The 19,190-nt window shown below is 41.0% G+C and overlaps 2 protein-coding genes across 2 annotated transcripts; one reads left to right on the forward strand and one right to left on the reverse strand.

The window, feature by feature from the left end:
* The first annotated feature begins 2,500 nt into the window (after positions 1-2,500).
* LOC103706579 (keratin, type I cytoskeletal 9) lies at positions 2,501-5,283 on the forward strand. The gene is made up of 2 exons (XM_008790726.4): positions 2,501-2,732; positions 4,736-5,283. Exons 1-2 carry the CDS (start codon positions 2,642-2,644, stop codon positions 5,080-5,082), a joined length of 438 nt encoding a protein of 145 aa, XP_008788948.2. The 5' UTR covers positions 2,501-2,641; the 3' UTR covers positions 5,083-5,283.
* A 4,339-nt stretch (positions 5,284-9,622) lies between these two features.
* LOC103706612 (kinesin-like protein KIN-5C) lies at positions 9,623-19,177 on the reverse strand. The gene is made up of 23 exons (XM_039117794.1): positions 19,024-19,177; positions 18,694-18,823; positions 17,141-17,299; positions 16,626-16,975; positions 16,407-16,545; positions 16,157-16,254; positions 15,895-16,051; positions 14,636-14,705; positions 14,484-14,560; positions 12,919-12,972; positions 12,741-12,821; positions 12,542-12,653; positions 12,381-12,467; positions 12,102-12,277; positions 11,824-11,985; positions 11,608-11,715; positions 11,359-11,517; positions 11,194-11,277; positions 10,907-11,112; positions 10,722-10,823; positions 10,502-10,611; positions 10,225-10,376; positions 9,623-10,093 (listed from the first exon to the last, which is right to left on the reverse strand). Exons 1-23 carry the CDS (start codon positions 19,080-19,082, stop codon positions 9,902-9,904), a joined length of 3,024 nt encoding a protein of 1,007 aa, XP_038973722.1. The 5' UTR covers positions 19,083-19,177; the 3' UTR covers positions 9,623-9,901.
* Between the last annotated feature and the right edge of the window lie 13 nt (positions 19,178-19,190).

The following is a 19,190-nucleotide window of genomic DNA, read 5'->3' on the forward strand; positions in this document are numbered from 1 at the left end:
TTGTAGGTGAACGGAGCATTACGAGTAACACTCTTTTAACTTAGGAGTTTATGTATGACCTCTAGAGATCCCCTTACTGCCAGAGCCTCATGGCTATCAAGCTCGACATAAAGAGAACTTATGACCGAGTTTGCTAGAGTTGTGGCTTTCTAGACAGCTTTGGCTTTCATAAGGTGTGGATCTCATGGTTTCTGAGTTGTGTACGAGCCCATCCTTCTCTATCTTGATTAACAGCACACTAACGACTTTTTTCCACTCTTCAGTTGGTCTTTGCCAAGGTTGCCCTCTATCCCCATACTTCTTCATTATTTATGCTGATGCCTTATCTCAAGCTCTATAGGAGGCATGCTCACAATAGTCAATAGATGCCCATATGCCAACCTCAAAAGCTCATCCGATTTCGCATTTGCCTTTTGCGGATGATAGTATCTTGCTAACCTAGGCCTCCATGAGGAACGCGGTGGCTTTCAAAAATCTTAGAGGATTACCGCTCTGCCTCATGCCAAACCTACTCAAATATATCATCTGCTTCAATCTGAAGACAAAGCTGCAGGTGAAGCAATCTATCATAGAATGCCTTGGGATCAGAGAGTAGGAGGGGCCATGGTGATACCAAGATGTGCCTATCACTGAGCAGAGGCACCATAGGACTGACTACGCTAGTATGGAGCAAAGCATTCAGGAGCGTCTTGAGGGTTGGCAGGCTACATTTTTATCCATTATGCACATACTGATTCTAATGAGTCAGTCCTTAGCTCTATGCCAGTCTACCTGATGTCTAACACCGTCATGTAAAAAGCCTTTCTTACAAAGCTTGAGCAGATGCTTCAAAACTTCCTGTAGGGTTCGCATGGTGGTGTGCGCGAGGTGCACCTGGTTGTTTAGGGCTTAATCTGTCAGCCAATGCAAGATGGTGGACTTGGCATCTAGTCCTTGCTGGTCAAGAGAGAGGCCATGATCGCTAGGCGTGCTGCAAGGTATTTGCTTGAGCCCAATAGTCTCTGAAGTTCTCTGATGAGTGTTAAGCATGGCTCGTAGACTTCAGTTGCTAAGATTCTGGCTAGTCGGAGTAGCTCCTTCATCTGGAGAGAGATTTGCATGCATGCCCGGACGGGGATGGCCAACACAAGATGGATGATTAGGGATGGGCAGAGTTTGGATATTATGAGGGATACTTGGGTGGATGATCTCCCTCTGAGGCAATGGCCGACTATAGTCCATAACGAGATGGCAGACATCATGCGAGTTTGCGATCTATTTCTGACTAGGGAGAAGAGGTGGAACACTAGTTTGGTTTCCCAACTATTTGGAGAGCAGATAGCTGAGATGGTGCGGTCCCTCACGATCCCTGGGAACAATATTTCCGACATGAGGGTTTGGAGATCTACTTGTAGCCCAAGAGCAAAGGCCAAGGATCTTTATTATCTCTTTAGGAGAGAGCCTGCATAGGAGTAGGACTGCGCTTGGATTTGGAGGTTTGGTGTCCATCGAAGATTGCCCTATTTATCTGGAAGCTAACCTGGGGTGCCTTCTGACTAGGGGTGTTCTATGTAGACGGAGGATGAGCATTCCACCAACCTACCCCGGCTACGAGGTGGATAGAGTATGTTGACCATGTCCTATTTTAGTATGAGAGAGCGGTCCAAGTGTAGAGAATAGATGACATCCCTCAAGAGGTGCTTCAATCAATAATCCTGATTGTTACCTTTTTGGAGCACCTAAAGAGAAGATCTACCAAGACATCATTTAGATATGTCACTTATGTGGCTCTATCATTACATCCAAGGAGAAGCTCTATCGTTACAACTGCTTATGTGGCTGGTAGTCAGCCACCGAGATTCATATTGAAGAGGGCCCTAGTATAGACTGTTGAGATCACCCATCATATGTCGTTGGAGAACCTTTAACATCTCAGGGTATCTAAAACTCCTCACTAGCTCTTGCAGCGTCCCAAATGGTGTTCCACTCTTGGGAGCTCCCATTCTTGAGTTTCTTCAAGGTTAACTTCGATGGCTGTGTATTGGACGGTGGCAGCAAAGACAGGCGGAGCTGGATTTATGATTAGAGGCCCAGACTTTAGCCTCATAGTAGCTAGCAGGAGTCCGATTTTTGACACCTCGGTTCCAGAAGTGGAGTTGAGGGTTGCTTGAGCTGGCATCAGCTATGTACGATGAGCTCTAAGAGCTGACTCCATCCTATTTGAGGGCGATTATACTACGGTGATTGGTTGGATTTAGGGATAGATCAGGAGATGGGTGCACACCTCTGGTATAAAATATTTGGAGGCTGGTGAGAGGGGACACTTCATTGTGAGTGAGGCATATCAATCGTGAGGTAAATAGGTTTGCAAATTGGATGCGTCTTCTGGATGCATTAAACTTGGAATAGCTTGAATTCTCGGTCTTAAAAAGAAAAAAACGGAAAGGGAGAGAGAATCTAACACGTGGGTGCATGGTGACCTCATCCAACTTGATTAAAAATAGAAAAAAAAGGAAGGGAGTGGGGGAACGGAACATGATGAGGAGGAGACGCAGTTGCTCACTTTTAGCGTTGCGTGAGAGAAGAGAAATTCATAAATAGATACATAGATATAGTGAGAGAGAGAGAGAGATGGGTTGGTGTAGCTTTGGTGGATGTAGAGATGGGAAATAGGTGGAGAAAATTTCTTCTCATTTTGCTTCTTGTTCTGTTTCTTCTTCAAGGGGTGCAGTCCGTTGGCACCAATGATTCAGGTATCCTGTCTTTGTTTCTGTTCCTTGTGTTTTGGTATTGCTTTGAGTTGATTTTAATTTTTGGTGTTCTTTGATTCTGATTGAGGGCAGTTCGTTTGTAGATTTCTTTATGTATGCTAAAAGTTTTCATGACATTTTACATTGTATCTAGCGATTCAAAAATCTGAAATAATAGGGATTCCAAACATAACTGCGACAGATGTGAGAAAAAGAATCTGCGAATTGATGTAGATGACTGATAGATCTGGTAAATTATCTTTGTTATCGAACAAATATCAATCTGTGAAGCAGAAAGTGTGAAGAAGAATGACATAAACAGTATTCCAATGGGGACATTAATTTAACCAAATGTTTTTCCTATACATTTCAATTTTTTTGGTGAGATGGTTTGGACTGAATATCCAGGACTAGACAGTTTGAGCAGTTTTTAAATAAAAACTTAGAAAGTGTAAAACTCCTAACTTATTGGTGTCCTTATTCATTATATTACTCTTGATTTCAAACATTACGTCAATCTGGCTTTCCTTGACATATCTTTTGAAAGTTTTATGCTAGTAATTAGTTGGTGATATTTTCACAGATTCTAAGTGGTCCCAAGAATACCGACACATATCCAGCTCAAGGATACATGGCGACATGAATTCTTCAGGCTGGACACAAGAGTCCATGTAACAGTACTGGTTTATAATAGAAACCAACTTCTTTGATAGTTTACCCTTGCAAAGGATTTCACCTGCTCAAGAAGGTGGTGTAAATGGTTGAAGATTTTTGGTTGGCTCATATTTATATTCAGGGCCTTCTCAGTCACTGACTTTTACCATTCAGTTTTTTACTTTTTCAGAAAGAGAGGGTGACTATGTGAACAAGTCTCAGAAACTCTTCCATAATTATTTGGTTTTGGAATCTTGAAAAACCTTTGTGAAGAGGAAGATGCTGTCATAGGAGATATTTAGGTTCTTTGGTGATTCTTATTCATTTGAGGATAAGTGTCGGCACCGGCCTTATCTGGAGGATTTTTCTGTAGTCCTTTTTCTATTTGGTTCAGTGGATGCCCACCTGTGAAGATTGGCCACTAGTTCCGGCAAGTTTTCCTAGTAAGAACAGTGTGCTGTGCTTTGCAAAGTGGTTTACGGAACCAACTATATAGAATTAGTAGCTTATAGTTGAATAATGCTGAGCACATTGTTTGAAGCTTTATCTAGTGGCCCAGCAGCTTCACACTGACAGAAAGAAGTCTGGAACATATTCTGAAAGCAGTGTTTTCGAGAATTCTGAAGGAAAGAAATTCATTACAATTTTGATGCTGCTTCCTGATAGTTTGCGTCCTATAATGATGACAGTAACTTCTGTTTAGCAAACATATCAGATGTCTAAAATAATGAATCAACACAAAGCACAGTTACTGATAATTTCAAAAAGAAAAAGAGGAGTGAGAGGACATAGACAAGAAGCCTCATCATCCTCCAACCTGTAAATTTCCTTACAGTTCATTTCCCTATACCTCTTTCCAAGTTATCTTTTATCATGCCCTTGTCTCTTTTGACCTTTTGACTTATTTGAAATTGCTTCACTTGATCTGCCATCAGTGGCACTTCATAAATAAGCTTTAAAAAAGAAAATGTCTTTTTGCGCTACATCTGATTGCCAACGGTATAACTATTTTATTTTTCCATTTCTGTGTTGATGAAAAAGGTCTTATGATGAACAATACATTAGTTGTGGTCTTACTTAGGATCCACACAGACCATGAAAAATTTGCTTACTTTCATGGACTTTCAGCCAATAGTAATCTTCTAACAAAGAACAAATTACATCTAATCACTAGCTAGTTAATTACTTGATGAGCTTTTTTTCATAATTAAGGACTATTCTGTTGGCTCCTAGGTTTGTTTTATTGCTTCATAGTGCAAACCATGAGACTGTTGTTCTGTAGATAACAACACATGTTACAGTCATTGTGATCTCTGATTTTGTCATCCCATGTACTTCGACTGCTCCTCCAGCCCCCATGCAGGAAACAGCAGGAGTAAACAAAATGACCACCAACAAACGGGGAGGTGGTGGCGGGTCAGGTGGTGGCCATTCGGGTGGTGGCCATTCGGGTGGTGGCCGTTCAGGTGGTGGCCGTTCAGGTGGCTCATCTGATAATGGTGGTGGTAGAGGCTCGGATGGCACTTCCAGCACACCTGATGGAAGGATAATTCCACTAATTGGAGGGGCCCTGACTGCCCCAAGGAACGGAGCTGCTGCTGCCCACCGGAGGCACAACGCTGCAAGCAGCAGCTACAGCTGCTCCCTTCCCATTCTGCTCAGTATTACTGCACTTGGATCTATCTTTCTGGCTTTGTAAATAGGCATGCAATGAAAAATACGCGAGTTTGTAGCAAAAAAAAAAATAAATAAATTACACAATGTGGTTAGTGTGTTGGTTTTTATGTCAAGTCCGGCTGCTTTACGATGTTTTCGAGATTTGTATGCTTGGTAACCATGGACTACTGCCTCTTTGCTTCTGTACTACATCAAGTGATCAATTGAATGCATCCATTTGCTATGTGACATGGTCCAGGAGTAACATGGAGGAGGGATCCCTATCTATCTTTTCCAGTACTTTGCATTACAGGTCAGTAATTCCATTATGTTCATTCATCTGTAATAGTTTTCATATCATTCATCTATAATACTTTTCATATTCATCCAGTAGTTAGTTCAGTTAGGTGAACAAAAAAAGGTTGGAAACGAGAAGCATCCATGATCGTCATAATGGATCTGATTTGTACTATTAGGAACTACAGTTCTCTTTAAATTCTGCAAATCAGATTTTTAAGGTAAAATTGTTTTTGGTTTTTCTTTTCATAATAAAAATATTATGATATATTTTTTTATTTTTATTTTCTTCTTAAAACATGGTGCCATTTCTCGTAAAAAAAAATATGAAAGCACATAGAAAACTATAAAGTATCTACTGGGCAATTGCCAAGGTACTGCAGTATAATAGTTTCTCTTTTTCCCAACCGCTTTCTGTCTCCAATGAACTTACTACTAATCTTACACATGTTTTTGAGGTTTTCCAGAGGCATCCTTGCTGACTTTTTTTTCAGAAAAAAACAATTATTAATTAGAAGAGTCACAAGGAAATATGTCATGGAAACTTAGAAAATAAAAGGAAAAGGTAGGATAAACATGATTGTTTGTTTGTTTAACTGATACTCGCAATTGCCTCTTTCTCATCCATTAAAACATTTCTTGCATCTCATTCTCTTATTTTGCATACCATTTACTGAAATAAGATAATAATATTTCCACTCATTTTTATGTCTCACTGCTCTGACTCCGCTAATTTCGTTCTAATCAAACACATGGCTTGGGGGGTTGAGTCCAAAAAAAAGATTGCCGGGAAAGACGCATCCCCATAATTTCTATTATACATATATGTAGATATCTTCGCTCTCTCACTCCGCTCGTTTAGCTATAATCTAGCACACAGCCTAAGAAGTTAAATCCAAAAAAGAAAAAAGAAAAAATGGAGTAGAAAATAAACTAGCGTTTTCACTAGATGATATAACTAAGAATCTATGGAGCGTCTTAATTCATTTTCAATTTTTCTGACTGTATCACGCCAAGACTTCAGGCTCCCAAGCACCTTTGCAAGTGCCAACCTTGACGGCTCATTATCATCTTCTTGAAAATCCTTCTTCACATCCTCTTCATACTGATGCGGGACAGGTGATTTAGGGAAGAAGATATGAATAGAAAGGGGAGGGGAGGGAAGATCTGAAGTCCACCAGATGTCAAGACAAAGTTTTCATTCCAAAATACTCTCTAACTAAAACAGGAGACATGGGGGTTCCATATATAGCCCCCTATGCAACTACCCATGATCCCACAAGTGATCATGTAACTACCCATGATCCAACAACATCATGGTTCACTACAATAGCTAAATACAGTCATAACAAGCCAGCAACTAACAAAAGACGAAAATACATAATAAATAAACGAAATACACAAGAAAATAACACTAGAGCCAAAGTGCTATGCACGCCGGCGACGTCTATAAACATGCTGGAAACGGTGGTCTGTGTCCCCACCAACTCCCCTCAGCTGAGAAGAGTTCGCCTCTGGCGAAATGGATGTCTGGTAATGCTCCAACAAATCTGAAGCAAGTCGCTGAAGCTCATCTCTACTAATCCAGGTATCATCTGACGAAGGTCGACCATGCCATCTGACAAGATATCGCTGATAACCACCGCTCTGCGTACTAACAATCTGATCATCCAAAATCTGTTCCACTGTGTCTGTGATCTGCGGAGAAAAAGGTACACGAGACAAGGTAGGAGCAGGAGATATGTTTTCAAAATTGGATGTGAGATCAGTATCAGGCTCATTGAATGGGTCTGCAGGAATAGTTGTCGGACCTCGGTAGGCAACTAAGTCTTCTACGTTAAAAACTGGATTAATCCCAAAATCACTTGGAATATCCACCACATATGCATTAGATCCAACCCGTTTCAGAATTTTGTATGGACCCATACTTCGGGCGTGCAATTTTCTAACGGCTCCTGGTGGAAACCGTTCAGGTCTGATTCTAATCATTACATCATCACCCACTCGAAATTTGTGATAACGTCGACGTAAGTCAACAACCATTTTATATCTCGCATTATTGATTTCAGTTTTCTTATTAATCTCTTTGTGTAAGTTTTGCATGTGTTGCGCAAAGGACTTAGCGGTCTCAGAGATTCTATTGTTAGGTGCTACTGGGATAAGATCAACAGGTTTTCACGGAACATAGCCTAAAATAATTTCGAAAGGATTCAAGCCAGAGGTCCTGTTCACAGAACTATTGTAGGCGAATTCAGCTGTGGATAGAAGATCCCAATTACCTGGGTGGTCACCCACTAAACATCGTAGAAGATTTCCTAGGCTGCGGTTGACCACCTCAGTTTGACCATCTGTCTAAGGGTGATAGGCTGTGGAATATTTAAGCTTTGTGCCCATAAAATTTCAGAGGGTCTTCCAAAAATAACTAAAAAATTTGACATCTCTATCAGTCACTATCGATTTTGGAAGCCCGTGGAGTCTAACGACCTCATCAAAGATTATCCGCGCAACTTTGGAGGCATTAGAAGTCTTGGAAGTGGGCAGAAAATGTGCCATCTTAGAGAACCGATCCACTACCACGAAAATTGAATCATGCTTACTTCTAGTCTTTGGCAATCCTAGCACAAAATCCATACTAATGTCCTGCCAAGGACGGTCTGGGACAAGAAGGGGGGTATATAAGCCAGTGTTTTGTTTACGCTGTTTTTTTTTGTGACTAGCTTGTGCGACTCACGTGCGATGGAGCACGTGTGCCTCATGTGGGTTGGGGCACGTGCAACTCACGTGCAACATTCTTTTTCTTTTTTTTTTGGAGTGGATCCGAGCTAATAAACAGGGTAACGGGTGAGGGACTTACCCGTTAACCAGTGCTCCTTCAACCTCCCGACGGTTTCGGAAGATGGTTCCAGACTCTGTGGCTACTGCTGCAGAGTGGATCCCGTGGCCTGCGGTGGTGGACGGCGGCCGGCCACCTGCTCCGAGCACCGTTTCTCTTCCCAGATCTCTTCTCTGTGAGTGGGGTCTGCGGCTGCTACGGTGGAACCGAGAGACAGAGACAAAAAAAGGGAGGCGAGGCTCCTTCCTTTTTTGGTCACACGAGTTGGGCGTGGTCCTTCAACACGCTCCGGCGTTCGTGGTGGTCGGGGTACAGCGTAGATCTCGTGCGCCCACCTGAATCTTGGAATTCGGCGCTACTCCGCCATACACAGGGTGAAACTTCTGTGGGAGTTTTCGGGAACAAGGAGACAGCAAAAGGATTTTTTTTTTTTTTTTGGTGTATTTTGTCCCACTACAGCCCAGAAAGGGAGAGGTTTTGGCAACAGTGGCAAAACCGGGGGCTCTGATACCAAACTGATGCGGGATAGGTGATTTAGGGAAGAAGATATGAATAGAAAGGGGAGGGGAGGGAAGATATGGAGTCCACCAGATGTCAAGACAAAGTTTTCATTCCAAAATACTCTCTAACTAAAACAGGAGACATGGGGGTTCCATATATAACCCCCTATGCAACTACCCATGATCCCACAAATGATCATATAACTACCCATGATCCAACAACATCATGGTTCACTACAATAGCTAAATACAATCATAACAAGCCAGCAACTAACAAAAGACGAAAATACATAATCAATAAACAAAAATACATAAGAAAATAACACTAGGGCCAAAGTGCTATACTGCTATGCACGCCGGCGACGTCTATAAACATGCTGGAAACAGTGGTCTATGTCCCCACCACATACTTAATTTAATCTCTCTGAAACAGCAATTCTCTTCTTTTTTTTTTAAATTTGACCAAAGAATAATATCCCTGCCATCTGATACGTTCTCTCATTTGCCCCCACATACACCAAATGTGCCAATACTAGTTTCAGCCAAGGGTTCAGATTGTATCTATCACACAAAAGAATGATTGATCTTTCATAACGTTAACCATTCGGTCGTATCCTGCACAGCTTTTAAAGTATTCAGAATCATTTTATTTAACTATCTGTATAGATCTCAAAGCAACTATTGCATAATTCATGCAAAGAATACAACCCCTATCCCTCAGCCAAGTAAATTTTATGGTGCTTTTGCAACGCTCCATGTAAATGGCAGCAATTTTTTTTTTTTTCCTTTGGATACAGACGGCAATTAAACCCAACAACCATTCAATCACTCTCAACTCGCAAAATAAACACACAATTAGAAGGTGCGCTCCTTATATGACTTAACTTCCTCTCAAACTCTGCTCCAGCAATCGGAGACCCACCTCTATCACACCTAATAGCAGCCATGGAAAATTTGGAAGCACCTTTCTTGTTATTGTCAAGAATCAATGCTCCTTGTGATACAACTATTCACTGTTCGGCAAAATGCATACATGCCACAAAAATATTGCACTTGATGCTTTCTTTTTCTTCCATACATCACAGTAGTACAGATGGATAGCATGGGGAGCTAAGTTAAACTACCTCCATGGCCCTCAATTACACCAGGAGATAAGATTACAGTACATAAAACGAAATAAGGAACTCCTGAGAGATAGAGCTTTTGATGCTTTGAGGTTGAAGAAGTATCTATCAGTTGAGCTGGATGAGTGGAGAACGGGGTATGAGAGACAGTTTGGACTCCTTGGTGGACTCGTATGGATGGTTCTCCCTGAACTCTTCGAGGAGCACCTCCATTGGCATGGCTCGAAGGGATTCGATCGTTCCTTTGCTTGGTACATCTGGTTCCGACCTTACGGGGGTTTCTCCGGTTGGCTCATAGTCCTGTGATCATGGATCATGGTGTGTTATGGCAGAGTAAATTAAGAGCACAGTGTGAGCAACATTCAAGTGAAGAGAAACTAGTGCTTATATTATCTGAGAGAGAAAGGAAATGTAATTATTGGTGGGCTTACCATGTAGCTGTTTTGGAATGTTCTCTCCGTGTGGCTGTTAATATCTGCGGCTTGGCTTGAGTGATCCTCTCGCAGTTTCTGCAGCGTTGCTGAATGAGCTTCCACTGCTGCCATCGCTGCAGATGCTGACTTGCGCTCATGATCCATCACACCTGAAGCAAATTGATTCAAGAAATGACGCAATTCAAATATTTCAAAAGTTCCTATTTGTTCCTATTGCTTTCTTGTGTTACAGAGCATCAAAGCAAAAAGGTGAAAAGATGGGTGGTTAACTCACCGTCAAAATGCTGAAGAACTTCTATGCTATTTTTGGCTACATCCTCTTCTGCTGTTGTTCTTGCAGAGGCAACCTCAACGTCATGTTGTTCGTTGCTCTCAATGGCATTCCTGCGATGAAGTCATGCAGCCATGGGTTTGATGCAAGAAATGGAAGAGACATGGGTTTGATGCAAGAAATGGAAGAGACGACAAGATGAGTGGGAAAGCGCAAGACTTACGTTACTAGTGCTTCCATTTCAGCAACATGTTTGCTGCTCATCTCACTAACAGATGCATGTGTCTTCTTCCATTGTTGAGAAGCAGCATCGACAGTGTTTGTACTGTGGCATCGTACAAAGAATGCAGTAAGAAAAACAAGATCCGTGAACGCAAGAGAGGAACAAAGAAGGCTACTAGAATGGACCATTGTTGGAGCAGCAGTTCCATGCGACAATGTTTTGCTGCTGAAACGTTGGAACCATCTTTTGAATCTTGCTCTGCCTGCTTAGAAAATTCCTCCCACTTCCTCTTGGCATCAGTTGTGACAATGTCCATTGACGATGCATGGTTATCCAGAATTACTTTGCTACTCTGAGCAGCATCTCCCAGGCCAGAGAGCCTCACATCCACCTGCAAGCTAACTCATCTTATGATATCACTGAAAACCAGAACAAAAATACCCAGTTATGATGATAGAACATCAGGACACACCAGTTCTTTCTGTCGACGCATGTGACTGGACACTAAATTGGTAATGTCTGTTAAAAGTTTCTCTTCCTCGGATCTAGCTTGCTCCTGCTTGCAGTGTTCAACTTTTAGATAATCTATCAAGCCAAATCTGCAGTACTGGATCATAACATATTGCAAACTGTTTACCTCATATGCTTTTTGAAACTCGGCAATGCTCTTCACCTGAGCCTCATGTACCAAAGTTGAGTCATTCTGAAATTCTTTTGTTCCCTTCCCTATCTTATCAAGCAGTCCAAGAATAAATTTGGACATTTCCCTTGTCCGATCCGAACTAACTTGAAACTTCTGCACAGTTTAACATCAGCAAAGTCCAATGAACTAGGTTCTCATTACATTCGCGAAATATGACGGGAAAAAAAAAACTAAATAGCAAACCTCACGAAGTTCCTGAGTGAAATGTGCAATCCCTCCACGGTGATCTGACAATACCCTTTGCAGATCATCAAAAATCTGATCTGCTTCTCCTTCCCCCGAAGCAAGTAACTGATGCAAAAGCAAGCAGCCTTTGTGCATGAAAAAACAGCATTTGTGTAGGGAAACAGGAATGGTTGTGGTGTGAATTCAGAAACCCAGATACATGGAGCTACTCACCTGATCAAGAGAGCAGCTATTGGCAGAAATCGTAGATGACATCTCTTCTAGGCTGGCATTGCTACTTGCCTTATGCAAGCGCACTACATTTTGTACAGCTTCTATATGTGAAATGTACAAAGCTCTTGAAGCTAACGCTTTCCTTTTCAGTTCTGATACTGCCTGAATGCATGATATCAATAAATAAAGAAATAGGAAGGTAACAAAATGATAAAAGTTTTTTAAGATAAAGATAGTAATTTTTGAGTGTGATGACACCTTTTTATCAGCATAGGTACCTTATCATGAAAATCAAGACTAGATTGACATAGTTTCTCAACAGACCGAAGGTGCTCATTTTGTCGATCCAAGGCTGCAACAACAGTATTACAAAGTGTTCCAATCTTTGCTGCAAGATCAGCTTGAAAATTGTTCACTATAGATCTGTTGGCAACATTCAATTTGTCTTCTCTAGCTGGGGAATCATGTTTAAAAAAAATATGAGAACATATTAAGATAAGTAATAGGCTCTGCAGCTTAGTGTTCAAGTACAGCAGCGCACTAAAAGCAAAATGTACCTATTTTAGAAACTAATGAAGCGTTATCATGTATCGACTTTTCCAAGTCGGATCTCAGAACACAAGCTTGATGCGCCAAAGCATTTTCTGTTTCATGCATTGCAAATATTAAGGAATTTAAATAGTTTTTGAGACGTTGAACATCTATTAATTATACAAACCTGCTTTCCTTTGCTCTGTTATAATAAAGTCTTTCTCCTTCAGAGTGTATTGAGCTAGCTTCAGATCGTCTCTAGCAGTAGCCAATAACTTACTAGTATACTCCAAACTTTTCTGCATATCAAAAGAACTTAGAACGGTTGTGTGAAATTTTTAAAAAAAATGAAAGAAAGGGCTAAGAAAGATTCTGACTCATATTACCTCAGTGGCATCAAGCTTTTTGCTCAGGTCAGAAGACTGTTGAAGCTGAGCATTATACTTTTCTTGCAGAGCCTCAATATTCTATTCATGAAATGCAGAAAGATAAATACTGATTCAGAACCTGAAAATCTTAGACAGGATGATTTATAAATTAAGGGCATGCAAAAATTGTTCTGACCTTTTGATTATTTTCTAGCAAGACCCCCATTTGCTCAATTTGTTCTGTCATTGCCTTTATGCAACAAAATATAGAGATTCAGTAACATCATAAATAATAAGGCAAGTTCTATTTCAAAGTATAAATATTACTGGAAATTGCAGTGAATGTTTCAGCAGTAGGTTTGCAGACAATAGCAAAAAAAAACTGAGGCTGAATCTATAAATGAATTATAATATGAGTGAATATATGTTGACTCAAAGCTGATCCTACATATGTGGGTTGAGGCTTTCATGGTTGCATACACCCTAGACAGGAACTGATTGTCACGCCCCCGCCTCCGCGGAGCACGTGAGGCACCTAGTGCCCACGTGGGGGCCACATGAGGGGGGAAACACGGGGCTCCCCTGCCAGATATTGTCCGGTTCCGGGGCTTCACGCAAGCGTCCTTCACCCCTCTTCGGTTTTGTTTTCCACCCAAAACACGTCTGTAGGATTTGGAGACACCCGCCTCATATGCCCAGGCTCTGGAACGAGTCTTTCCGATGTGGGATTATTGAGCCTCACACCCTTCTCACCATCGGACAAGAGTCGTCCTCGGCTCTGATACCAAATGTCACGTCCCCGCCTCCGCGGAGCACGTAAGGCACCTAGTACCCACGTGGGGGCCACATGAGGGGAAAACACGGGGCTCCCCTGCCAGATATTGTCCGGTTCCGGAGCTTCATGCAAGCGTCCTTCACCCCTCTCCGGTTTTGTTTTCCACCCAAAGCGCGTCTGCAGGATTTGGAGACACCCGCCTCATATGCCCAGGCTCTGGAACGAGTCTTTCCGATGTGGGACTATTGGGCCTCACACCGGAAAAACTCGCTCCAGAGCCTGGGCATATGAGACGGGTGTCTCCAAATCCTGCAGACGCATTTTGGGTGGAAAACAAAACCGAGAAAGGGTGAAGGACGCTTGCGTGAAGCCCCGGAACCGGACAATATCTGGCAGGGAAGCCCCGTGTTTTCCCCCTCATGTGGCCCCCACGTGGGCACTAGATGCCTCACGTGCTCTGCGGAGGCGGAGGCGTGACATTTGGTATCAGAGCCGAGGACGGCTCTTGTCCGATGGTGAGAAGGGTGTGAGGCCCAATAGTCCCACATCGGAAAGACTCGTTCCAGAGCCTGAGCATATGAGGCGGGTGTCTCCAAATCCTGCAGACGCGTTTTGGGTAGAAAACAAAACCGGAGAGGGATGAAGGACGCTTGCGTGAAGCTCCGGAACCGGACAATATCTGGCAGGGAAGCCCCGTGTTTCCCCCCTTATGTGGCCCCCATGTGGGCACTAGATGCCTCACGTGCTCCGCGGAGGCGAGGGCGTGACACTGTTGACATACATGATATCTTGTGGTAGTTTATTTCTTGTGTTAAGATTAATTAAAACCTATTATGATAGATTATTTCATATGTTATGGAACTGACATTTAATAGTGTAATTGGTAGCATTTTTTACACACACACACACAGAGAGAGAGAGAGAGAGAGAGAGAGAGAGAGAGAGAGAGAGAGAGAGAGAGATGGATAGGATAGGTAGTCCAGCACCTTTCTTTCAGCCTCCTCTTGGTAGTATCGTTCTTTTGGTATGTAAACTCCAACTTTCTCGCGAGCAGCATACACCTCTGAAAAAGGAAACGTTTTTAGGCCATTCGACAATGCTGCAAGATGCAATTGACTTCCAATAAATGAGTAATTACCTGCTTTAAGACGCTCAATTTCTCCATAGAGATCTTTAATTAATGTAGATTTCATCATTTTTTGGTTTACCTGCAATTAAAGGCAACAGAAATTAAGATGAGTAACTCATAGCTGTTATCGTTCTATGAGGATGACATATAGGCCTTGTCACAATTATTTGGATCACCAGGAATAAATGAAATTGTGAAAACCTAAATAAAAATTGGCACTATCATTCTTTCAAAAGAAAATATTGGCACTATCAGAATATAATGCGAACTATCACCAGCAGAACTGTCTCGAGTACACATCTAGTTATTAAAAGCATTTAGTAGTTCAAAGAAATAGAACATTTGAAATGCGAACCAGTCTGCCCTGGTTCAAGGACCACGTATTCTACTACATCTACGGATCATTGAATTGACATTAGATTAGTTTACTTTTTTCCTTGAATGCAGGGATAGATAAAATGTTGATATTTTATTCTAATGATTAGAGGCATTGAGTAGTTAAAGAAAAGAACATTTTGATCACGAGTCAGTCAATTCTGGTTCAGAGACCATATATTCTGCTACAATCTATGGATCATCAAATGATGTTGGATTCATTTACTTTTTATTAAATACAAAGAAGACAGATATAAAGATGGATTATTGTTATTTTATTCTAAAAAGACTTATTTTTTCATAGGGCAATATTAAGAACATATCTCACATTCATATATATTACATAGACAATGCAGATAAGCAAACAACGTAGAGATGTTCCTTTGGTATCAACAAAAACAGTTGAACTGGATCAGCTGATCCAGTTTTGAGAAAGCTAGATTTTACTACAACCAAGACAGATCAATTGTGAAGGTCTTTTCAGCACATCAATTCTTTTTTAAATTCATGGCAATGTCAAATTGACAGACTAGCAAAAAGCGATAAAACAACATAAGCTTCAAGTGATATTCAAACCCACAATAAACATAAGTGGAATTCACAGTTTACGATCTTCAAATGTACCCTACATTTTTCTTTCATCTAGAGAATTGCTAATGAAGGCTCACATTTATGCATTGTAAATCACAGTCAGACAGTAATTTTCAAAATTTTCTCTAAATGACTTTAAATGGCAGAGAAAAGAAAACTTCTCGATGATATATGTACATGCCAAGTTAGCACACAATGAAAAAAATCAGCATGCATCTAAAGAAAGGAAATGACTGTTTTCCTCAATACACACCAAAGTAAATTACATTACCCAAACATAAAAAAGGGAAAGAATAAAGCACCTCGGGCCTGTTCTTTATGTTCTTCGCCCTATGAGCATAGTCTAATGTACTAAGGGTTTCCTCAAGACAGTGTACAGATGGTGATACAGTAGCAATTATGCATGTCTTGGTTCTTCCACCCAGTGAATCACGAAGTAAACGTGTCAGCTTGCTGTCCCTGAATGTCCAAAAAATAAAACTTTTAACAAAAAGGGCTGGAATATCAAGAGGAGCAGCTACAAATGACAAAAATATGACACGGTCCAGAGTTCAAAGTTCGAACCTGTAGGGGACATGTCCTAGATGTTCGACAAGAGCAGTAATAACACGGCCCAAAGTAAGTAAGCTTTTGTTTATCTCTCCAGCTTCTCTTGCACGACCCTTTTAAAAAAACAGCAGCTTAAAATGGTGGTTTAAGAACAGGTTCCAAATTATCAATCATTGAACTAAATCAGATAGCTAATAGCGCAATACTACTTAAACAAGCTAACAGAAAGTTGCAGTAGAATAAAAGTCTGAATATAATGCACTACCTCCCTGGCACCTGAACGACAAATATTCTCTGACCCAGCAAGGTCAACCAAATTTAGTTTCCCGCATTTGATCAGCTCTTCACCTTCTGGAGTTGCCTCTTTTATGTGAATGGTAATAGAAAATAAAGAATGTGACCGACTGGAATTATAAAATTAAAAGGATTAAATGGGCAGAAACATTTATCTAAGAAACAGATCAAGACAATGGCAAAGTATCACCTGGATTGTTTGTTTAATAAAGTCTCTGCAGTACGGCGTTTTGCAGACCCCCTTTCTAGAAGAGAAAAGATTTCATCTGCACTTGCTACTATTTCTTCCTCTAGGCCTCTTACCAGAACACCTCCTTTACCATCCTCCATGAGAGGTAATGGCTTTTTCTGCCTGTCCTCCATTGCAGTTTTGGATAACTCTTCCGGAGCAAGCAAATCGGTGATTTCCTCATTATACAACTCTAGAAAAGTAACCTTAACACTGTATTCAGCATTTTGACTTTCTAACGTGTCAAAAATCTGTTTGACAGCTCTTGGTATGACACCTGCATCTGCAGGTAACTGATTTTTAGGCCCACTCTGCAAGTATGGGTTCAACATAAGATTAAAAACCATCATGTTGCAGTAGCATATATTTGTAAAGAGCAATGAGTTTCTGGCAGTTAATAGGTTAAGAAATCCATTTTGAAATGATGGTAGGCAACAAAAAAGTTTCTAATCTAAAGTGCATCTTGTGCATCTTACCTTAGCTCTCCTGCATTCACCTTCCATTGTATAAGTTTTTCCTGTGCCAGTTTGACCATAAGCAAATATAGTACAATTGAAACCCTCTAAGACCTCATTTACAATTGGAACCACTGCTTGGTCATAAAGATCTTTCTGCTTAGCTGAAGGACCAAAGACCTGTGAATATATAAACTTAGAATCAATATATGTCTGAACGTGTATCTGAAAACATATTAATGTTCAGGAATTACAGAACCTTCATGTCGAATATGTAGGATAATGCTATAATAAGAATACATGCTGCTGCAATAAAAGGACATACCACATGCACTATAAGGAGCAAAATAGATGTTTTCAAAAATTTTTTGTATTGAAAAGACCTGGGGACCATTCATTTGTACAAAATTATCATGCAGCTAGCACATCAGCACAGGTCTAGATACCTTGTAGAAACATCAATAAATCCACAACATACTTAGTGAATCCAAGCTTGTGAATAAGCCAGGACTGGCAATCTAATTTGCAAATTATGGTTGGTTGCATATAACCAGGGTTGCAGATACCTCTATAGAAGGAGAAAAATCAGTTGCATCTCTACCAACACTGTCAAGTTTGACCAACTAGCAATTGTTGTCTGTTGGAGTGTAACAAAATTCAGTCCCATTAGAAGACAGAGATCCTTATCTTGGCAAGCAAAGAGTGACCACCAATACAAATCAAAGACTACTTTAATGTGCTTCTACAGATTTGCAGGGCACTGCTATCTTTCAAGGTCTCAACAAATATCCCCAACTCCTACATCCACCAGCTAGTTGCAAAAAAAGGTTCTATGCACTGAATTCAAGGAAGATATTATGTGATCAACTCCGATTAGGAGACCTCAGCTGTAGAGTACAAAGGCAAAATGCAAGAGAAAAACAAAGCTAGCAGGGTAGCTCAAACATACAACTCACAAGTGGCGGGAGTAGGGAGGAGCATGTGGAGTCAGTTCCCTAAACAACTGCAAACAGCATACAAGTTCACATCATAATGTAGTACAAATTAGATTACTAAATAAATCGATTGCGATGTAATATCATTTCATATGGGTGTTTGTCTTGGGGATACAGGGTTGTGCATTTGCATTTCCATGTAAGCCAACAAAAACTTGGCAATTGACTAGAGTATGTAATAATGCAATAGACATTGACCTAGTTTAGAGACACAAATAAAATCTGAAATGGATTGGGCAATCATCAAGCACACAGAAGATGCAAATTTTGACCTAGTTTATTACCCTATAGTCACATTTTCCACCCTATACCACCGCACCCTTGGGGGGGCCGCCCTTTTGCCAAGGGGTTATATCATCCAAGCAAGCTCTCAGTGATAGCTTAAACTAATTGAACCAATCTAATGTTTAAATCTTAAAATAAAAACTCAAAACAAAAATCTTAAATAAGTTCTCATGGTATATGTTCCCAACAAATTGATTCCAAATAACAAGAAGTAATAATAAAAAAATAGATATATATAGGAATTAGCAAATCGTAACACACTAAAAAGAAACCCGAGACATGAGTAGCAGATACCTTGTCGAACGTAAAAATCCTACCAATTTGCTTCCCTGCGATGCTCTGCGTGACGGCGACCTCTCTCTGGTACTCGTTGCAGGTCACGACATGCGGCGCGTTGCTCCTCAGCTCATCATCGTTGAATGGTCTGCAGAAAATCAGGCGGTCAAATCGCCAGAAGTAGGAAATCACAGGCCAACTACATCAGTACCATCTGGAACCGAGATTGCAATCTCGATATCAAAAATTAAACCAGGGATCTAGCCCTAGATCGAGAAAATAGAGTAAAATACCTAACCCTAAGAGAAGAGAAGAGATCCCAAAAGAAAAACTTTCTTTGCTTGGTACCTGCAACGTAGAAGCACCTGAACGTTGACGGCCTTATCTTTCTCATGGCGAGAACCCATCTCAGAGGAGAAGAGCAAGCGTTTCAGAGACCTCGAAGCTCCGTTAATGGCGACGAGAAGGCGCTCTCTCTCACTCCCTCCCTCTCTCTCTCTCTCTCTCTAAATTCT

Source organism: Phoenix dactylifera, unplaced genomic scaffold (assembly GCF_009389715.1).
Source record: "Phoenix dactylifera cultivar Barhee BC4 unplaced genomic scaffold, palm_55x_up_171113_PBpolish2nd_filt_p 000275F, whole genome shotgun sequence".
In the NCBI taxonomy this organism is placed as follows: Eukaryota; Viridiplantae; Streptophyta; class Magnoliopsida; order Arecales; family Arecaceae; genus Phoenix; species Phoenix dactylifera.